This window comes from Bombina bombina, chromosome 6, assembly GCF_027579735.1.
Source record: "Bombina bombina isolate aBomBom1 chromosome 6, aBomBom1.pri, whole genome shotgun sequence".
NCBI classification, from domain to species: Eukaryota; Metazoa; Chordata; class Amphibia; order Anura; family Bombinatoridae; genus Bombina; species Bombina bombina.
The window spans coordinates 1,020,987,453-1,021,009,358 of record NC_069504.1 but is presented as its reverse complement, the minus strand read 5'-3'; the positions used below and the strand labels follow the sequence as shown (position 1 = coordinate 1,021,009,358).

The window sequence follows — 21,906 nt, the reverse complement described above, 5'->3', positions numbered from 1 at the left end:
GAACTGGTAATGCCTGTCCAGGAATGCGAACCTTAGGAACCGATGATGTTCCTTGTGGATAGGAATATGTAGATACGCATCCTTTAAATCCACCGTGGTCATGAATTGACCTTCCTGGATGGAAGGAATAATAGTTCGAATGGTTTCCATCTTGAACGATGGAACCTTGAGAAACTTGTTTAAGATCTTGAGATCTAAGATTGGTCTGAACGTTCCCTCTTTTTTGGGAACTATGAACAGATTGGAGTAGAACCCCATCCCTTGTTCTCTTAATGGAACAGGATGAATCACTCCCATTTTTAACAGGTCTTCTACACAATGTAAGAATGCCTGTCTTTTTATGTGGTCTGAAGACAACTGAGACCTGTGGAACCTCCCCCTTGGGGGAAGTCCCTTGAATTCCAGAAGATAACCTTGGGAGACTATTTCTAGCGCCCAAGGATCCAGAACATCTCTTGCCCAAGCCTGAGCGAAGAGAGAGAGTCTGCCCCCCACCAGATCCGGTCCCGGATCGGGGGCCAACATTTCATGCAGTCTTGGTAGCAGCGGCAGGTTTCTTGGCCTGCTTTCCCTTGTTCCAGCCTTGCATTGGTCTCCAAGCTGGCTTGGCTTGAGAAGTATTACCCTCTTGCTTAGAGGACGTAGCACCTCGGGCTGGTCCGTTTCTACGAAAGGGACGAAAATTAGGTTTATTTTTTGCCTTGAAAGGCCGATCCTGAGGAAGGGCGTGGCCCTTACCCCCAGTGATATCAGAGATAATCTCTTTCAAGTCAGGGCCAAACAGCGTTTTCCCCTTGAAAGGAATGTTAAGTAGCTTGTTCTTGGAAGACGCATCAGCCGACCAAGATTTCAACCAAAGCGCTCTGCGCGCCACAATAGCAAACCCAGAATTCTTAGCCGCTAACCTAGCCAATTGCAAAGTGGCGTCTAGGGTGAAAGAATTAGCCAATTTGAGAGCATTGATTCTGTCCATAATCTCCTCATAAGGAGGAGAATCACTATCGACCGCCTTTATCAGCTCATCGAACCAGAAACATGCGGCTGTAGCGACAGGGACAATGCATGCAATTGGTTGTAGAAGGTAACCCTGCTGAACAAACATCTTTTTAAGCAAACCTTCTAATTTTTTATCCATAGGATCTTTGAAAGCACAACTATCCTCTATGGGTATAGTGGTGCGTTTGTTTAAAGTGGAAACCGCTCCCTCGACCTTGGGGACTGTCTGCCATAAGTCCTTTCTGGGGTCGACCAAAGGAAACAATTTTTTAAATATGGGGGGAGGGACGAAAGGAATACCGGGCCTTTCCCATTCTTTATTAACAATGTCCGCCACCCGCTTGGGTATAGGAAAAGCTTCTGGGAGCCCCGGCACCTCTAGGAACTTGTCCATTTTACATAGCTTCTCTGGGATGACCAACTTGTCACAATCATCCAGAGTGGATAATACCTCCTTAAGCAGAATGCGGAGATGTTCCAACTTAAATTTAAATGCAATCACATCAGGTTCAGCCTGTTGAGAAATGTTCCCTGAATCAGTAATTTCTCCCTCAGACAAAACCTCCCTGGCCCCATCAGACTGGGTTAGGGGCCCTTCAGAGATATTAGTATCAGCGTTGCCATGCTCTTCAGTATCTAAAACAGAGCAGCCGCGCTTACGCTGACAAGTGTTCATTTGGGCTAAAATGTTTTTGACAGAATTATCCATTACAGCCGTTAATTGTTGCATAGTAAGGAGTATTGGCGCGCTAGATGTACTAGGGGCCTCCTGAGTGGGCAAGACTCGTGTAGACGAAGGAGGGAATGATGCAGTACCATGCTTACTCCCCTCACTTGAGGAATCATCTTGGGCATCATTGTCATTATCACATAAATCACATTTATTTAAATGAATAGGAATTCTGGCTTCCCCACATTCAGAACACAGTCTATCTGGTAGTTCAGACATGTTAAACAGGCATAAACTTGATAACAAAGTACGAAAAACGTTTTAAAATAAAACCGTTACTGTCACTTTAAATTTTAAACTGAACACACTTTATTACTGCAATTGCGAAAAAACATGAAGGAATTGTACAAAATTCACCAAATTTTCACCACAGTGTCTTAAAGCCTTAAAAGTATTGCACACCAAATTTGGAAGCTTTAACCCTTAAAATAACGGAACCGGAGCCGTTTTAAACTTTAACCCCTTTACAGTCCCTGGTATCTGCTTTGCTGAGACCCAACCAAGCCCAAAGGGGAATACGATACCAAATGACGCCTTCAGAAAGTCTTTTCTAAGTATCAGAGCTCCACACACATGCGACTGCATGCCATGCCTCTCAAAAACAAGTGCGCCACACCGGCGCGAAAATGAGGCTCTGCTTATGCTTTGGGAAAGCCCCTAAGGAATAAGGTGCCTAATACAGTGCCTGCCGATATTCTTATATCAAAATACCCAGATAAAATGATTCCTCAAGGCTAAATATGTGTTAATAATGAATCGATTTAGCCCAGAAAAGTCTACAGTCTTAATAAGCCCTTGTGAAGCCCTTATTTATGATCGTAATAAACATGGCTTACCGGATCCCATAGGGAAAATGACAGCTTCCAGCATTACATCGTCTTGTTAGAATGTGTCATACCTCAAGCAGCAAGAGACTGCATACTGTTCCCCCAACTGAAGTTAGTAGCTCTCAACAGTCCTGTGTGGAACAGCCATGGATTTTAGTTACGGTTGCTAAAATCATTTTCCTCATACAAACAGAAATCTTCATCTCTTTTCTGTTTCTGAGTAAATAGTACATACCAGCACTATTTCAAAATAACAAACTCTTGATTGAATAATAAAAACTACAGTTAAACACTAAAAAACTCTAAGCCATCTCCGTGGAGATGTTGCCTGTACAACGGCAAAGAGAATGACTGGGGTAGGCGGAGCCTAGGAGGGATCATGTGACCAGCTTTGCTGGGCTCTTTGCCATTTCCTGTTGGGGAGGAGAATATCCCACAAGTAAGGATGACGCCGTGGACCGGACACACCTATGTTGGAGAAATTGTATTCTCTACTTTTTGGGTTTAGTGTCCCTTTAAGCAATTTGAGGTCATGTTACTCAAAGAATTCTGGTAGCATTTAAAAAAACATACAACAGCTTAGGGAACATTTTTAAACTTAATTTACACATCCTAATAAAGGGAGAGACAACCCTAGGTAATATTATTTTTATAAAGTACTGTGGCACTTCATTGTATGGCCAGCAGATACATAACAAGGCAAAATGTAAAATATATTAAATATGTACCAAAATAATATAATAGTCAAAACTTTTACTCAAATGTAAAAAAAAAGAAACATTACTGATCACTACAGTATGTAAAACAGAGATAGCCAATGGTTTACTAAAACTGTACAATATCTGTGTGGTGATGTTAAAGATAAAGAGCTTTGAAAGGCCACTGAGTTAAAGTTAATAAGTTCTATTGAGACAGTATTTAAATCCAGGATTTGTATCCATGGCAATGAAAGCTGTTAAGGGATTTTGAACAAAAAAACAAAATTTATGCTTACCTGATAAATGTCTTTCTTTCCGTATATGGTCCACGACGTCATTAATTACTGTTGGGAATACCACTCCTGGCCAGCAGAAGGAGAAAAAGAGCACCAAAGCATAGCTGTAAAGTGTCACTCCCAAACCCACCCACAATCCCCAGTCATTCGACCGAAGGGAAATGGAAAAGGAATAACACAAAGGTGTAGAGGTGCCTGAGGTTTAGTCAAAACTGTCTGAAATTTAAGGATGGGGTCGTGGACTCACCATATCCGGAAAGAAAGAAATTTATCAGATAAAAATATTTTTTTTGTTTTCTTTCTAAGATATGGTGAGTCCACAACGTCAACAATTACTGTTGGGAACCAATACCCAAGCTAGTGGACACAGATGACTAGGGAGGGAAAACAATTAAGGCAGACCTAAACAGAAGGCACCACAGCTTGAAGAACCTTTCTCCCAAAAGAAGCCTCAGTCGATGAAAAAGTATCAAATTTGGAAAATTTGGAAAAAGTATGCAGAGAGGACCAAGTTGCAGCCTTGCAAATCTGTTCCACAGAAGCTTCATTTTTGAAAGCCCAAGATGAGGAGACAGCCCTAGTGGAATGAGCTGTTATTCTCTCAGGAGGCTGCTATCCAGCAGTCTCATAAGCAAAACGGATCATACTTCTCAACCAGAGAGAAAGAGAAGTAGCAGTAGCTTTCTGACCTTTACGCTTTCCAGAACAACAAACAAACAAGGCAGAGGACTGACGAAAGTCCTTAGTCATTTGTAGGTAGAATTTTAGAGCACCCACAACATCCAAGTTGCGCAACAAACGTTCCTTATGAGAAGAAGGATTAGGACATAGAGAAGAAACAATGATTTCCTGGTTAATATTTCTACCAGAAACCACTTTAGGAAGAAACCCCAACTTAGTCTGAAGAACCGCTGTATCAGCATGAAAGATAAGATAAGGCGAATCATACTGCAGGGCTGAGAGTTCCGAGACCCTCCGAGCAGAAGAGATAGCAACAAGAAACAAAACCGTCCAAGATAACAACTTAATATCTATGGAATGTAAAGGCTCAAAAGGGAGCCTGTTGTAAAAACTTAAGAACCAAGTTAAGGCTCCAAGGAGGAGCAATAGACTTAAAGACAGGCCTGATTCTGAACAGGGTCTGACAAAATCATTGAACATCTGGCACATCTGCCAGACACTTATGTAACAAAACAGATAATGTAGAAATCTGACCCTTCAGAGAACTGGCTGACAAACCTTTCTCCAGACCTTCCTGGAGAAAATACAAAATCCTAGGAATCCTGACCGTACTCCAAGAGTAGCCCTTAGATTAGCACCAATAAAGATATTTACGCCATATCTTATGGTAAATATTTCTAGTAACAGGTTTGCGAGCCTGAAACATGGTCTCAATGACCGACTCAGAAAAGCCACGCTTAGACAACACTAAGTGTTCATTCTCCAAGCAGTCAGTTTCAGAGATTTGGATGAAGGAATGGACCCTGAGTTAGAAGGTCCTTCCTCAGAGGCAGCCTCCAAGGTGGAAGAGATGACATCTTCACTAGATCTACATACCAGGTCCTGCAAGGCCACGCAGGAGCTATTAGAATTACCGATGCTTTCTCCTGCTTGATACGAGCAATGACTTGAGGAAGGATATTATCAAAATTGATGTTAGATCCATGTCTTTAGCTATATTAGCTAGAAGAGCTTTGTGGCTTAAATCTTGGAATGCTGATATGACATCTAAATCTAGATTGCTATCTCTTTCTTTCCAAGGTAATAATTTATTTGGTTCTCAGTTGGATTCTATTATTTCAACTGTCACTGGGGGAAAGGGAGTTGGTACCATGATTGTCATTGGTGAGCCAATGACAATCAGTTTATATATGCAGCCACTAATCAACAGCTAGAACCTAGGTTCTCTGCTGCACATGAACTTTCCTAGATAAACATTTCAGCAAAGGATAACAAGAGAAAGAAGCAAATTAAATAATAGAAGTAAATTGGAAAGTTGTTTGAAATTGTATTCTCTATCTGAATCATGAAAGAACATTTTTGTGTTTCATGTCCCTTTAAGGATGGGTGGGACAAAGAAGAGGCAGTTCCTATTTGATCAAACGAAAGGGCTAATAGTTCAGAAACTCGTCTAGCTGAAGAGATGGTTTGAAGAAAGAGAACCTTCCAAAACAACAATTTTTTAAGTCAAAATTATGCATAGGTTCAAAGAGAGTACCTTGCAAAACATATAGAACATGATAAAAATTCCAAGATAGATCAATAGGCCTATAACAGCTTATTACCATGGCTTGCACAAAAGTTTGAACATCAGCCAACTTTGCCAACTTAAATCAAACAAAACAGATTAGCCCAATATCTGACCTTTTAAGGAACTAACCCATAAACCTTTCTTCCGACCATCCTGGAGAAACTGAAGAAATCTGGGAATTCTAAAGGATTTCCAAGAAAATGGATCTCTAGTGTGGAGATCACAGAATCTGAGAAACTTCTATTCTTGAGGACTAGGCGTTCAACATATACGCCGTCAAATTCAGAGATTTGAGATTCTGATGATGGATCTTGAGACAGCAAATCTTCCCTGAGAAGAAAAGTCCAAGGTGGAGAGAATGACATTTGGATGAGATCCGCATGCCAAGTACTGCTGGGCCACGCCAGGGTTATTAGAATTACTGAAGTCGATTCCTGTTTGATTCTTGTAATGAAGGAAGTAGGAAGTAGATAGGCCAGTTGAAAGTTCCAAGGACAGACTAGAGCATCTATCATTTGAGATCTTGGATCTCTTGACCTGGCGCAATAAACTGGAAGTTTGTAGTTCAGTTTGGACACCATAAACTCTATTTCTGGAAGACCCTATCTCAGGGCTAATTGATCGAACATGTCCTGAGTTAAGGACCATTCACCTGGATGTACCGACTGACAGCTTAAGTAATCTGCTTCCCAGTTGCTCCCCCCCGGGAATATGAATAGCTGAGGGATTGCAGGGGTTTTTTTCTCTGCCCAAGACAGAATGTGATAAACTTCTTTCATAGCTAGGGAGTCCCTTCCTGATGATTGATGTATGCCACAGCCATGACGTCTGACTGAAAGTGAATTAATTTTTTTCTGTCTGAAAAGGGGCCAAGAATGGAGAGCCCAAAAAATTGCATGAAGTTCTAGGATATTAATAGGTAACCTTGCCTCCTGAGGAGATCACACTGCTTGTGTCTTTTGGAACTCCCAAACAGCGCCCCAACCCATCAGGCCCAGATAGGACAAAGAAGTAAGGCTTCAAGGGTTAAATAAGGGCTGTCCCTCCACCATGATAGAGACTGTTTGACTTGTGGACTGAGCTCTATTTGCTGCTCCAGATGAAAACAATCCTTTGACCACTGTTGAAGCATGGTTAACTGAAGGGGAGGAAGATGAAAACAAACAAAAAGGTACTGTGTCTGATGTTGCTACCAGAAGACCTATTAATTCCATGCACTGTGCTACAGATAAGAAATGAGTCATCTGTAGAGAACAACAGGTCTTCTGAAGTTTGTCCTTGCAAGTCTCTATGAGAAACAAGCGCATTTGAACAAAGTCTATTGTCACTCCCAGAAAGACTACCCTAGAAGCTGGGGATAAAGAACTATTGGAAACATTGATGTTCCATCCATGTTTCTGAAGGAAGGAAATCACCTTCTGGGTATGAGAAGATGCCAGAGAAAGAGTCGGAGGTTGGTATCAAAATGTTGTCCAAATAAGGAGCAATGGGGATTCCCCGTGTTCTGTACACTGCTAACAAAGCCCCTAAAACCTTTTGTGTAGATGTGAGGGGCTGTATGTGAGGGGCTGTGGCTAAACCAAAAGGTAGAGCCAGAAACTGTCAATGCTTGTTGAGAAAAGCAAATCTTAGAAACTGAAAATGTTTTTTGTGAATTGGGATGTGTAGATAAGCATCAATCAAGTCTATGATTGTCAAAAACTGACTCTCTTGAACTAGGGGCAAAATGGTGTTGACAGTTTTCATCTTGAATGTTCAGGGTCTTTAGATCCTGAATGGGATGTTAGGTGCCCTTCTTTGAGACAATAAAGAAGTTGGAATAGAAACCCATGCCTTGTTGAGAGACTGGGACAAGTTGGATTACTTCCAAATTCTCTAAATCCTGAACACATTGAATAATTCCTTTGGAATGTGAGACAGATAAAAATGTTCTCAGGGATCCTGAACTGATCTGTACCAGGCCTTCTGAAACCAAATCAATCTGCCTACCAGAGAATCCTCTGGACAGGGGACCGTCCCTTCATGCAGATATCTGATTAGAGTTGGGTTTCTTGGTCTGTTTGTTCTTAGACCAGGAAGATCCTTGCTTCCAGGAAGGGTTGAATGAGTCAGAATTGTGATTGGAAGAGGAAGAGGACTTCTGGTCTCTTGCAGAGCAAAAGGAAGAAAAAAATTAGCTTGCTTATATTTTGCCATATAGACGTCTTGTCCTGAGGAAGGAAAGCTCCTTTACCTCCAGTAACAATTAAAATGACAGCGTCTAACTCTGATCCAAAAGGCAATTTACCCTCAAAGGGAATTAACAAGAGCTTATTCTTAGAGACCATATCAGCTGAGCAGGATTTAGGCCATACAACTCTCCTTAGTAGAACAGCAATGGACATATTTTTAAATCAATTTCAATGATGTCAAAAACTGTATTGCACATGAAATCATTAGACATCTTAATGACCTAAATGCAGTTACTGATATCCTCGGATGACTATTCAGGAAGCAATTGAGAAAGAAAATCAAACAAAAAGGAAGCAGAACGGCCACACAGGTAATTGCTACTGGTGCTCTAAGCTGAAAAACTGATTGAGAAAACAATTTTCTCAGCAAACACTCAGATTTGCAGCCCATTGGGTCCTTAAATGAGGAACTATCCTACATTGTGTGTTTGGTTAGAGTAGAAATAGCTCTATCAACCGTAGGAACCCCTTCCCAGGCTGTCAGATTCTCTCTTGAACCTGTTAAAAAGGAGTATAAGGAATGTCTTTCATTCTTTAGAAATATAATCTGTAACCAAGTCTGGAGCTTCAAAAGCCTTAGGAACTTTTGGGGGAGCTATGAAAACCTGATTTAACTTAAAGGGTTTGAAGCTTCTGTAGTCTGGTCTAACATTTCTAAAGTGTTCAGAACTTCCTGTAGAAGGAATCTTATATGATCCACTATAAATCGGAATGTGAGGTCAGGCTCTGGCTCAGTTACCATTTCAGGATCTTCTGAGGAGATTTCACCCTCAGAACCCTCTGAAACTGACCCCTCAGAGTCAGAGGTTTGTAAACTAGATTGTAACAGAGCTAAAGGTTCAGTCCCCTGTGAGTGACAGAAGGGATGAGGTAAATCACCAGATTTACCGTTTATGCTTCCTTGGTCTGGGAATTGCCACTAACAGCTCTATCATAGTTCTCTGTAAAGTATTCTTGAACTTGGTGTATTCTTGAAATAAGTGTTACCCCTTGAGCCATATAGACAGGCATGGACATTAATATGTCTGCCAGGTAAACTAACAGAATTATGGCTTGCGAACTGGAAACGTGGAACACAGCTGGTTAATTTGGTTCACTCGAATAGTTTTACAAAATACACAGGGAAAAATTAACAGCATTTGTTTCCTGAGCTCCATTACAATTCCCTGGGGGTTCCCTCTAATGGATCAAACATATTAAGTGGGATATAGACATGACTGAAATCAATTAGGCAAAACTGAGCATATATGGAAATATAGTATTAATCCAAAATGAAGAGATAAACAATTGTATTAATAAAATAATACAAGGAACAGTCCTTAAAAACACATAGTAACCCAACAGGACAGAAATAAAGGCCCCAAAAAAGTTTCCACAGAAAAAAATATATTTTAAACTCTCCCACCCACTTAACATCTCCTATAAGGGTACTCACAACCTCCTGTGCAAGGAAGGGTTCAAATTTAAATCATCACTAAATAAAAATGCCTGCAGAATGCCTCAGAAAAAAAATCTGTAGTTTTCAGACCATTGGGGAAGAGGAGAAAGGGCGCCATGAGAAGAGAGGGTGGAGCTTACTGCCAGAACAATGAACAGGCCAAAGCCTGAAGTAACAATAAAAATCACCAAACACTGATCTTTTAATAAAAAGAATCTTCTTTGAATGAAACTGGAAGAGGGAAATAGGATCTCAAGTCAGGTCTGAGCTGCCAATAAATTAAGTAGAAAATAATAAAATCTTGATTGCAGAGCACCTCACTCAACCTCTCACCTCAGTGGCCAAGAACTAACTGGAGAGGGAGTGGGGGTGGGAGGGATTAAAAGCTCTTATGAGGGTTCTTGACCACCACCTGGTGGCAGGAAATATATTGCATATTAATATAACAGTGTTGGTTATGCAAAACTGGGGAATGGGTAATAAAGGGATTATCTATCTTTTTAAACAATAACAATTTTGACATGATGCATAAGCCTAACATGTGAGACCCATAAATCTTGTGACAAAGTTATCTTTCTCAGTGTCTCTATACTAGTCTAAACCTTTGCTGTCTCAACTGGTTCACCCGTTGAGTCAGACTTTAATCTAGCTATTTTAGTAATGGTAGCTTTATTATTGTATCTAAAAGCATCCTATATATTGAAGAAATTGAGTATATTCCTTGAGAAAAAAGTGTGATTACTCATGTAATGAGATGCAAGGGCTCTATGAGATTAAAGGGACACTGTACCCAAAAATTTTCTTTCGTGATTCAGATTGAGCATGAAATTTTAAGCAACTTTCTAATTTACTCCTATTATCAAATTTTCTTCATTCTCTTGGTATCTTTATTTGAAATGCAAGATTGTAAGTTTAGATGCCGGCCCATTTTTGGTGAACAACCTGGGTTGTCCTTGCTGATTGGTGGATAAATTCATCCACCAATAAAAAAAGTGCTCTCCAGAGTACTGAAACCAAAAAAAAGCTTAGATGCCTTCTTTTTCAAATAATGATAGCAAGAGAACGAAGAAAAATTGATAATAGGAGTAAATTAGAAAGTTGCTTAAAATTGCACGCTCTTTCTGAATTACAAAAGAAAAAATTTGGGTTCAGTGTCCCTTTAACTGATTTGAGCAAAGCAGCTACATAATGTTTTGCCTGAAAATATGCAAAATGATGTGTGTTTGGTAGGGAATATTGTACCTGCAGTTCCCTAAATGTCTGAATTTGATTAAAATCAGCTATAAGCATATGTTGTACACAGCATAGCCCTTTTGATACAAAAGTTCAAATGGGGAAGTTGTAAAACCAGCTATAAAATTGGGGTTTCCTTGTAGAGGCAAGTTCAACTGCACAGAGAACACCAAGCCCACAGCGGTTTTGTAATCTGGACTAACTGTACAAAATTATTTACAATCTGTTTTGATGACAAATTGGTTAACATCGCCAGGGACCAAGGTTTAACTAATTCCTTTTCGAGATCTATCAGTGTGAAATGGCCGACATTACTCAGCTAGTCTAGGACAAACTTAGAGAGTGCTGCCCAGTTATAAAGTTGTAGACTCAATGCTCCGCTCATCCCTAAAACTTGTCAATTTTAGAAATGCAATGTTTTTTCCTTGCCCATATAAAATTAAGTATTTTTGAGTTAAAGGGACATGAAACCCAAATTTTTTCTTTTATGATTTAGAAAGAGCATGCAATTTTAAACAACTTTCTAAAATACTTCTATTATCTAATTTGCTTTATTCTCTTGATATACTGTGCTGAAAAGCATATCTAGATATGCTCAGTAGCTGCTGATTGGTTGCTGTACATAGATGCCTCGTATGATTGGCTCACCCATGTGAATTGCTATTTCTTCAACAAAGGATAGCTAAATAATGAAGCAAACTAGATAATAGAAGTAAATTGAAATATTGTTTAAAATTGTATTCTCTACTTGAATCATGAAAGAAAATTTTTGGGTTTAGTGTCCCTTTAAGCAATTTGAGGTCATGTTACTCAAAGAATTCTGGTAGCATTTAAAAAAACATACAACAGCTTAGGGAACATTTTTAAACTTAATTTACACATCCTAATAAAGGGAGAGACAACCCTAGGTAATATTATTTTTATAAAGTACTGTGGCACTTCATTGTATGGCCAGCAGATACATAACAAGGCAAAATGTAAAATATATTAAATATGTACCAAAATAATATAATGGTCAAAACTTTTACTCAAATGTAAAAAAAAAGAAACATTACTGATCACTACAGTATGTAAAACAGAGATAGCCAATGGTTTACTAAAACTGTACAATATCTGTGTGGTGATGTTAAAGATAAAGAGCTTTGAAAGGCCACTGAGTTAAAGTTAATAAGTTCTATTGAGACAGTATTTAAATCCAGGATTTGTATCCATGGCAATGAAAGCTGTTAAGGGATTTTGAACAAAAAAACAAAATTTATGCTTACCTGATAAATGTCTTTCTTTCCGTATATGGTCCTCGACGTCATCAATTACTGTTGGGAATACCACTCCTGGCCAGCAGAAGGAGAAAAAGAGCACCAAAGCAAAGCTGTAAAGTGTCACTCCCAAACCCACTCACAATCCCCAGTCATTCGACCGAAGGGAAATGGAAAAGCAATAACATAAAGGCGTAGAGGTGCCTGAGGTTTAGTCAAAACTGTCTGAAATTTAAGGATGGGGTCGTGGACTCACCATATCCGGAAAGAAAGAAATTTATCAGATAAAAATATTTTTTTTGTTTTCTTTCTAAGATATGGTGAGTCCACAACGTCAACAATTACTGTTGGGAACCAATACCCAAGCTAGTGGACACAGATGACTAGGGAGGGAAAACAATTAAGGCAGACCTAAACAGAAGGCACCACAGCTTGAAGAACCTTTCTCCCAAAAGAAGCCTCAGTCGATGAAAAAGTATCAAATTTGGAAAATTTGGAAAAAGTATGCAGAGAGGACCAAGTTGCAGCCTTGCAAATCTGTTCCACAGAAGCTTCATTTTTGAAAGCCCAAGATGAGGAGACAGCCCTAGTGGAATGAGCTGTTATTCTCTCAGGAGGCTGCTATCCAGCAGCCTCATAAGCAAAACGGATCATACTTCTCAACCAGAGAGAAAGAGAAGTAGCAGTAGCTTTCTGACCTTTACGCTTTCCAGAACAACAAACAAACAAGGCAGAGGACTGACGAAAGTCCTTAGTCATTTGTAGGTAGAATTTTAGAGCACCCACAACATCCAAGTTGCGCAACAAACGTTCCTTATGAGAAGAAGGATTAGGACATAGAGAAGAAACAATGATTTCCTGGTTAATATTTCTACCAGAAACCACTTTAGGAAGAAACCCCAACTTAGTCTGAAGAACCGCTGTATCAGCATGAAAGATAAGATAAGGCGAATCATACTGCAGGGCTGAGAGTTCCGAGACCCTCCGAGCAGAAGAGATAGCAACAAGAAACAAAACCGTCCAAGATAACAACTTAATATCTATGGAATGTAAAGGCTCAAAAGGGAGCCTGTTGTAAAAACTTAAGAACCAAGTTAAGGCTCCAAGGAGGAGCAATAGACTTAAAGACAGGCCTGATTCTGAACAGGGTCTGACAAAATCATTGAACATCTGGCACATCTGCCAGACACTTATGTAACAAAACAGATAATGTAGAAATCTGACCCTTCAGAGAACTGGCTGACAAACCTTTCTCCAGACCTTCCTGGAGAAAATACAAAATCCTAGGAATCCTGACCGTACTCCAAGAGTAGCCCTTAGATTAGCACCAATAAAGATATTTACGCCATATCTTATGGTAAATATTTCTAGTAACAGGTTTGCGAGCCTGAATCATGGTCTCAATGACCGACTCAGAAAAGCCACGCTTAGACAACACTAAGTGTTCATTCTCCAAGCAGTCAGTTTCAGAGATTTGGATGAAGGAATGGACCCTGAGTTAGAAGGTCCTTCCTCAGAGGCAGCCTCCAAGGTGGAAGAGATGACATCTTCACTAGATCTACATACCAGGTCCTGCAAGGCCACGCAGGAGCTATTAGAATTACCGATGCTTTCTCCTGCTTGATACGAGCAATGACTTGTGGAAGGACAGCAAACTGAGGAAACGGGTATGCTAGATTGAAAATCCAAGGTACCTCAGAGCATCTATTAGGATAACCTGAGGATCTCTCGACCTTGTACCGTACCTCGGAAGCTTGGTGTTCTGTTGAGATGCCATCAGATCCAACTCCGGCATCCACCATTTGAGGGTTAACCTGGAGAACACTTCCGGATGGAGTGCCCACTCCCCGGGATGAAAAGTCTATCTGCTCAAAAAGTCCGCTTCCCAGTTGTCCACCCCTGGAATGTGGATGGCAGATAAACAATTGTGAGATTCTGCCCACTGAATAATCCAAACCACCTACTTCATAGCTAAGGAACTCTGAGTTCCTCCCTGGTGGTTGATGTAAGCCACTGAGGTGATATTGTCGGACTGGAACCTTATAAACCAGGCTAAGGACAACTGAGGCCACTCTATCAGAGCATTGTAAATTGCTCTCAACTCCAAGATATTTATGGGGAGAGCAGACTCCTCCCGAGTCCATAGACCCTGTGCTTTTAAAGAGTCCCAGACTGCTCCCCAGCCCAGCAGACAGGTGTCTGTGGTTACAATGACCCAGGAAGGTCTCCGGAAGCATGTGCCTTGAGATAGATGCTCTTGAGAACACCACCACAGGAGAGAGTCTCTCGTCGACTGATCTAGATTTATCCTCTAAGACCGATCCGAATGGTCCCCGTTCCATTGTCTGACCATACATAGCTGTAGTGCACTCAAATGGAATTGAGCAAAGGGAATGATGTCCATGGAAGCAACCATCAGACCAATTGCCTCCATACATTGAGCCACTGATGGACAAACAGTAGACTGTAGAGAGGGGCAAGAGGAGAGAAATTTGCATTTTCTGACCTCCGTCAGAAAAATTTTCATAGACAGAGAATCCCTGGCTTCTCCCATTCCTGCGCAATAATCTCCGTTGCACTGTCTGGAACAGGAAACACTTCCACCGAGGAAGAAACATCAAAGTATTTATTAAGTTTACTTGATTTTTTAGGGTTGACAACGACAGACGGGTCGGAGTCGTCCACAGTAGCTAAAACCTTCTTTAACAATACACAAAGGTGTTCAAGCTTAAATCTGAAGGATACTACTTCAGCATCAGATGAAGGAATTATAATGTCTAAATCTGAGATTTCACCCTCAGAGGCTACTGACGTATCCTCCTCATCAGACTTATGAGAGAAGGCTATCTGATTAGCAGAGGTAGGAGCGGAAACCTTAACATCTGATCCTCTAATGTTCCTCTTGCATTTTTAGGAACGTCAGATAGGGCCTCAGATACCACTGAAGATACCTGGGCAGTAATTTATGCAGGCAAATAAACTCCTCCAGGAGACTGAGAGGAACCACAGGGCACTGTATGTGACACCACTAAGGCTCTGGACATTTGAGGAGAAAACTGTGGCATTGCCTGAACAGCATTATCCTGAGAGACTGTTGGCTCAGAAATGAAATAAAAAGTTTATCTTTATTTTTCAAAGTACTCTCTATACATGAGGGGCAAAATTGCAATAGTGGCACAACTTGATTCTTCAAACAAAAGGAGACACTTGTCCATAATAGCAGAATCCTCCATTTAATAATAGTCTTTTATTTTAATGAGGTACTGTCGCTTTAAATTAACAGCCATTTTAGACTAAAGGCAAAAATATTACTGTCTCCCTGCTTATGAAGTATGACTCCCAATCAACTATTTAATATTTAAATGATAGGAAAATACTTAGGACTCCTCTACACCTCCGTCTTGACTCCAACAAAAGTAGCCGCAGACAACCACTCCAATAGTCTGTAGGAGCAGAGATACAAGTCAATGGAAACTGCGCCATACAAGAAAGTGCACTAGATTCAAACCGGAAGAGTCATATCGGAAAAGCCGCTGCCTGACAGAGATACGTCAGAGCCGGCAAGAGACCGCAGACATATGTAGTCACTATGTGCCATAGACATAAGACACAATGGCCACTCATATATAAAAATAAAATTCATGAGCCGAAACAGGGTTAACTCCTTATTGCCACAAAGAAATTTAACCCCTAGTCTCTATGTCACATTACAAAAGTGCCTGCTCACTGCCAAAATTGATGCTACCCCCAGAATACTAGTCCCATAATTGATGCAGGAATACTGGGCAGCTCTTCAGCTTAACCCCTTCAGTGCCAGCTTCCTAGTCCCAGAAGAAGAAAAAAAAGGCACTTACCTGCACATCTCACTGTCCGGCAGGGGAACAGCTCACACGGCGTGGAAGGATGCCATTCCTTACAGAGACCTGTGAAACACAGAAAGAACAGAATAAACCTACTCTGGCTTTCTAAAATAGGGCAGCAACCTATTAGGAAAATGCAGTTAGGCCCACCTCACAAGTTCCTAACTGCTTTAAAGCCACCACTGCCCTACTGAAGAGACTAACATGGAGTACAGCTAGACCCAAAAAAACTTGTTTGTACCAAAAGAAATCCAATTTTCTTCAGACACCAGAACTTCACCTCCTCCATTGACAAAGACAAAGAGAATGACTCTGGATTGTGAGTAGGGGAGTGACACTTAACAGCTTCGCTGTGGTGCTCTTTGCCTCCTCCTTCTGGCCAGGAGTGGTATTCCCAAGAGTAATTGATGGCGTTGTGGACTCACCATATCTTAGGAAAGAAACTTGATAAGCAGACGCCAGGCACATCTACTCTTGTGCTACCTGACCTGTACATCTTGTCAGAGTTTTAAGATAAGCTTTGACATATGACTCAAAAGTGTCTTCACTAGAAATTGAACCAAAGCAATATGAATCGGATATTCTAACCACTAAACTATTCATTTTTTCATTTTAAATTCACGATAAACTAGTTATTTGGTCGATTTTACAAACAAGAACTCTAAGCAAATTTGCTTCCATGAAGATTTGTTTAGATTTGTTGCTGAAAACATAACAAAGCATAAGCTCAGACAATGGCCTCTATTTATCAAAGGTCTTGCGGACCTGATCCGACAGTGCGGATCAGGTCCGCAAGACCTCGCTAAATGCGGAGAGCAATACGCTCTCCGCATTTAACATTGCACCAGCAGCTCACAAGAGCTGCTGGTGCAACGCCGCCCCCTGCTGACTCACGGCCAATCGCCCTCCAGCAGGGGGTGTCAATCAACCTGATCGTACTCGATCGGTTTGAATTGCGGCGATGTCTGTACGCCTGCTCAGAGCAGGCGGACAGGTTATGGAGCAGCTGTCTTTAGATCGCTGCTTCATAACTGCTGTTTCTGGCGAGTCTGCAGGCTCGCCAGAAACACAGGGCATCAAGCTCCATTCGGAGCTTGATAGATATGCCCCTATATAGCTAACATAGCTCATCTAATTTTTAAATTTACATAACCCCTATTTTATGGAACAGATAGCATGATCAGATAACTTAGGATTTTCCTGATATTAATACTTTCATCTCTAGAAATAATGTATTATTAAATTGTGTTTTTATATATGCAAACTTCAGTTGTATGTTAGGTAAATATAGTATTTTTTTATTTGAACCTTTAGTTGTTACTGGTATTTAAAAACAATTAATTAGCAGTTTCAAGTACATTTAAAAAAAAAAAAAAAAACAAGCAAAAAAAACCCACCAATATTGAGAATTAATTATAAAGTACACAATTTAAAGGGATACGAAAACAATTTTTTTCTTTCATGATTCAAACAGAGCACCCTGGATAGTGCTTGCTTATTGGTGGCTACATTTAGCAAAACATTAAGCAAGCATAACTCAGGTTTTGAACCAAAAATGGGACGGCTCTTAAGCTTTACATTCCTGCTTTTTAAATAAAGATAGCAAGAGATTGAAGAAAAATTAATAGAAGTAAATTAGAAAGTTGCTTAAAATTGCATGCATTCTATCTGAATCATTAAGGAAACAAATGTGGGTTTAGTGTCCCTTTAACAACAATAAAAATAAAAAATAGAGCAATACATTATAATCTATAACCAAGAGGACAATTGTGTTGAATGTATGTTCTTTAATTACGTTGTCCTGTATTATTCTCAAATAAATCCTAAACAAATTCTCACCTGCAATAAAACTCCCATAAATCTAGATTTTGAATTCTTACAATTGCTTTAATACGATCCTTATTCATGGTACCTCCAAAGCGATCAGCAACTTGAGTATATTCGTTAGATAGCTTGATTAAGGGGACGAGCTGTTCAAAATAAAAAATATATCATTTTTATTTTGTTTTAGATACAGAAAACAAATTATAGTTTGTGCTTAGCTCTTACCTGATAGGGTTCTGCATTATTTACATTCTCCCAGTGGGAAGGCAAAGGAATAGATCCATTTTCACAGATGTAACTATTACAAAAAAAGTGATGATTAGACAACCAACTACTAGGATTCCATAAAGAATACTATGCTAAGGAAGGAAATATCATATACACAACAATTTAAATGTATTTTTTATTTATTGTAACAATCATCAGTGAGGATTGTTCTCTTTAAGGGCAATGGAAAGGAACCCTAAGCTCTACCTGTTTCTACAGGTCAGTAGTTGAAGTGTAAAACAATAAATAAAAAATAAAAGGAAGGAAAATATCAAACCAGATCAAAATAATTTTAATGGCAAAAAAGAGGAAAAAGAGAGCTCAAAATGTGCAATCTGTAAAAAACAAAATTAATATATTAGCCAAAAATGAGAAACCTGGAATCAGCAAATGAAAAGACTACATATGAAGGATAGATTTATCAATTTGCGAATGGACACGATTCACATGTTGTGAATCTGTCGCATTTCATTGCTTCTAAAATTTCATCTGTTCCTTATTTTTTTTTATTCATGAATGTATATAATGTACATTAAGAGTTCTACCTTGCATCTGAACACCCTACTCATATTATTGTTGATGGTCAAATTGATATTAGCCCGATTTTGGATTCTTGTAGATTTCACGCATTTGGAGGGAAGAATATTTAATTATTTATTGATTATGATTTCTATATCCTAGGCTTGGTGGTTTTGCTGGTATTGCTGGTTTCCTTCTATGTCTGCTATTATTAATTTGGTGGTTGAACCTTTGAACCATGAGGTGGGTACTGTAAGGCTTGCAACATATTAGGGAGACTGCAAAGACTGCCAGAATGCAGTCAATCACAGTAGAACCCTTACATTTACAATTCATGCTAGCCACTCCACCTTGCTTGCGCAATGACCACTTCTCTTTGAAGGAGCACTGTTTCTCATCACGCTGAATAAGCCTTGTTTTGAATTATTTATCCTTGATTTTGGACTGGTATACTAACCTCTATTAGTCTTCACTCTTTTGTACTGTGTCTGGACACTGAAAACGTTCTCTGGCCTTGACTTTAGCTGAACAATGGCTAATATCCTGCTTGGTAAACTGGTGTGCTTGTCTAGTTAACAAAAATGTATGCTTACCTGATAAATACATTTCTTCTATGGTGGTGAGAGTGCAAGAGCAAACTCTTGGTCACTAGGAAGAGCCAAAGATACCCAACATTCCACAAGTGTTTAATCCCTATCACCTCTCTGGTAAATGAAAGGACGGGTCTTGTGGGCTCTCACCACCATGATTTTTTTTCAATCAGGTAAGCATAATTTTTTCTTTCTTTCACAAGGTGGTGAGAGGCCACGAGCCACTACACCTGAGATCTAATACCCAAGCTTTGGCATCCACGAGTAAATGGTAAAAAAATAAAAACATACACCTATTTACCAGCCACTAAGACTGTAGGAATTTCCAGTGAACAACTATCCCTGAAAAAAGTGAGTAAAGAAGAAAAAGTTACTGCTGTGCAATCTACATAACATAAGCCTCATTTTTAAAAAAAACAATTTATGGAAGAAAATTTCCTGCTTCCCATAAAGCTATACTTAATAAAAACTTTAACCTTGAAGCTAAAGTAACAACTGTAGTCGTCTGATCCATACGTGGATCAATGTAGATGCAAATTCAGTCGCATGGTAAAGTCTACAAAGACTCTCAGAAATACAAAATCATAACTGTGGAGAATTTTTTTCTGAAAATTGATTCTCCTCCCATGCCTGCAAAGAACAACAGAAAAATGTTGTTAAAATAGAGCTAAACATGGAGTCTGTCCCAAAATAGGTTTGTCATGAATACCTCATTATTTAGATGCTAAGGAGTTAATTTTCTTTAGCTGGTGTGCTAAAAACATTAGTTTTTTTGTTCAGAAGAAATGTGCTGTGTGTGTTTTCCCTTTGATCAGCCAGAACCCCCTAATAAATAGTTTCTAAGTTCCGCTTGACCAAATGTTATTGCGTATGCATTGATGCATCAAGAAAAATAGAAGTGTCAGCTCAAGAGACAATAAGCAGTGCACCCTCACCCACCAGAACTGGATAAGGTCAATAAGAGGACACTAGTACAATTTGAGACTTGCTTTTAACCATATTATGACACTAAATGATGAAAATATGACAACCATGTCATATTTAGTACCAAACTAATTCTCATGATGTCACTGGGAAATTGCTTATATAGGTGTATGAGCTGACTATGCATATCAGAAGTTATAAGGTGTTCTATAAATTCAGCCAGAGATTCAGAACTTTATGACCTGTCGTAAAAAAAGAGGGAAATTAATATTTCTGGCCCCTCTGTAAGGAGGTTGGGTCAATCTATTTGATATAAGAGAAACAGCTAGACATTTTGTGTTTAACCCCTTAATGACCACAGCACTTTTCCATTTTCTGGCCGTTTGGGACCAAGGCTATTTTTACATTTCTGCGGTGTTTGTGTTTAGCTGTAATTTTCCCCTTACTCATTTACTGTACCCAGACATATTATATACAGTTTTTCTCGCCATTAAATGGACTTTCAAAATATACCATTATTTTCATCATATCTTATAATTTACTATAAAAAAAATTATAAAATATGAGGAAAAAATGGAAAAAAAAACACACTTTTTCTAACTTTGACCCCCAAAATCTGTTATACATCTACAACCACCAAAAAAAACATATGCTAAATAGTTTCTAAATTTTGTCCTGAGTTTAGAAATACCCAATGTTTACATGTTCTTTGCTTTTTTTGCAAGTTATAGGGCCATAAATACAAGTAGCACTTTGCTATTTCCAAACCACTTTTTTTCAGAATTAGCGATAGTTATATTGGGACACTGATATCTTTCAGGAATCCCTGAATATCCATTGACATGTATATATTTTTTTTTAGAAGACATCCCAAAGTATTGATCTAGGCCCATTTTGGTATATTTCATGCCACCATTTCACCACCAAATGCGATCAAAAAAAAAATTGTTCACTTTTTCACAATTTTTTTCACAAACTTTAGGTTTCTCACTGAAATTATTTACAAAAAACTTATGCAATTATAGCATACATGGTTGTAAATGCTTCTCTGGGATCCCCTTTGTTCATAAATAGCAGACATATATGGCTTTGGTTTTGCTTTTTACTAATTAGAAGGCTGCTAAATGCGACTGCGCACCACACGTGTATTATGCCCAGCGGTGAAGGGGTTAATTAGGGAGCATGTAGGGAGCTTCTAGGGTTAATTTTAGCTTCAGTGTAGTGTAGTAGACAACCCCAACTATTGATCTAGGCCCATTTTGGTATATTTCATGCCACCATTTCACCGTCAAATGCAATCAAATTTAAAAAAACGCAAAATTTTTCACAATTTTCGGTTTCTCACTAAAATTATTTACAAACAGCATGTGCAATTATGGCACAAATGGTTGTAAATGATTCTCTGGGATCCCCTTTGTTCAGAAATAACAGACATATATGACTTTGGCGTTGCTTTTTGGTAATTAGAAGGCCGCTAAGTGCTGCTGCGCATCACACGTGTATTATGGCTAGCAATGAAGGGGTTAATTAGGTAGTTTGTAGGGAGCTTGCAGGGTTAATTTTAGCTTTAGTGTAGAGATCAGATTCCCACCTGACACATCAGACCCCCTGATCCCTCCCAAACAGCTCCCTTCCCTTCCCCACCCCACAATTGTCCCCGCCATCTTAAGTACTGGCAGAAAGTCTGCCAGTACTAAAATAAAAGTGTTTTTTTTTTAAAAATAAAATACATTTTTAGCATATTTACATATGCTACTTTGTAGGATCCCCCCTTAGCCCCCAACCTCCCTGATCCCCCCAAAACAGCTCTCTAACCCCCCCTCTGCCTTATTGGGGGCCATCTTGGGTACTGGCAGCTGTCTGCCAGTACCCAGTTTGCAAGAAAAATTGTTTTTTTTTAATGATTACGTTATTTTTCTGTAGTGTAGCTTCCCCCCCCCCCCACAGACCAATCCCCCACCCCCTG

The 21,906-nt window shown here is 39.5% G+C and overlaps 1 protein-coding gene across 1 annotated transcript in view; it reads right to left on the bottom strand.

Annotated features, from left to right (window-relative positions):
- The window catches only part of PARP11 (poly(ADP-ribose) polymerase family member 11), a 201,540-nt gene that overhangs the window by 64,883 nt on the left and 114,751 nt on the right, over positions 1 to 21,906 (bottom strand). Inside the window, exons 6-7 of the mRNA XM_053718746.1 lie at positions 17,866 to 17,938; positions 17,656 to 17,786 (exon numbers count right to left, since the gene is read on the bottom strand). Coding sequence (XP_053574721.1) covers positions 17,656 to 17,786; positions 17,866 to 17,938 — 204 coding nt within the window. The remainder of the gene's footprint in view (positions 1 to 17,655; positions 17,787 to 17,865; positions 17,939 to 21,906) is intronic.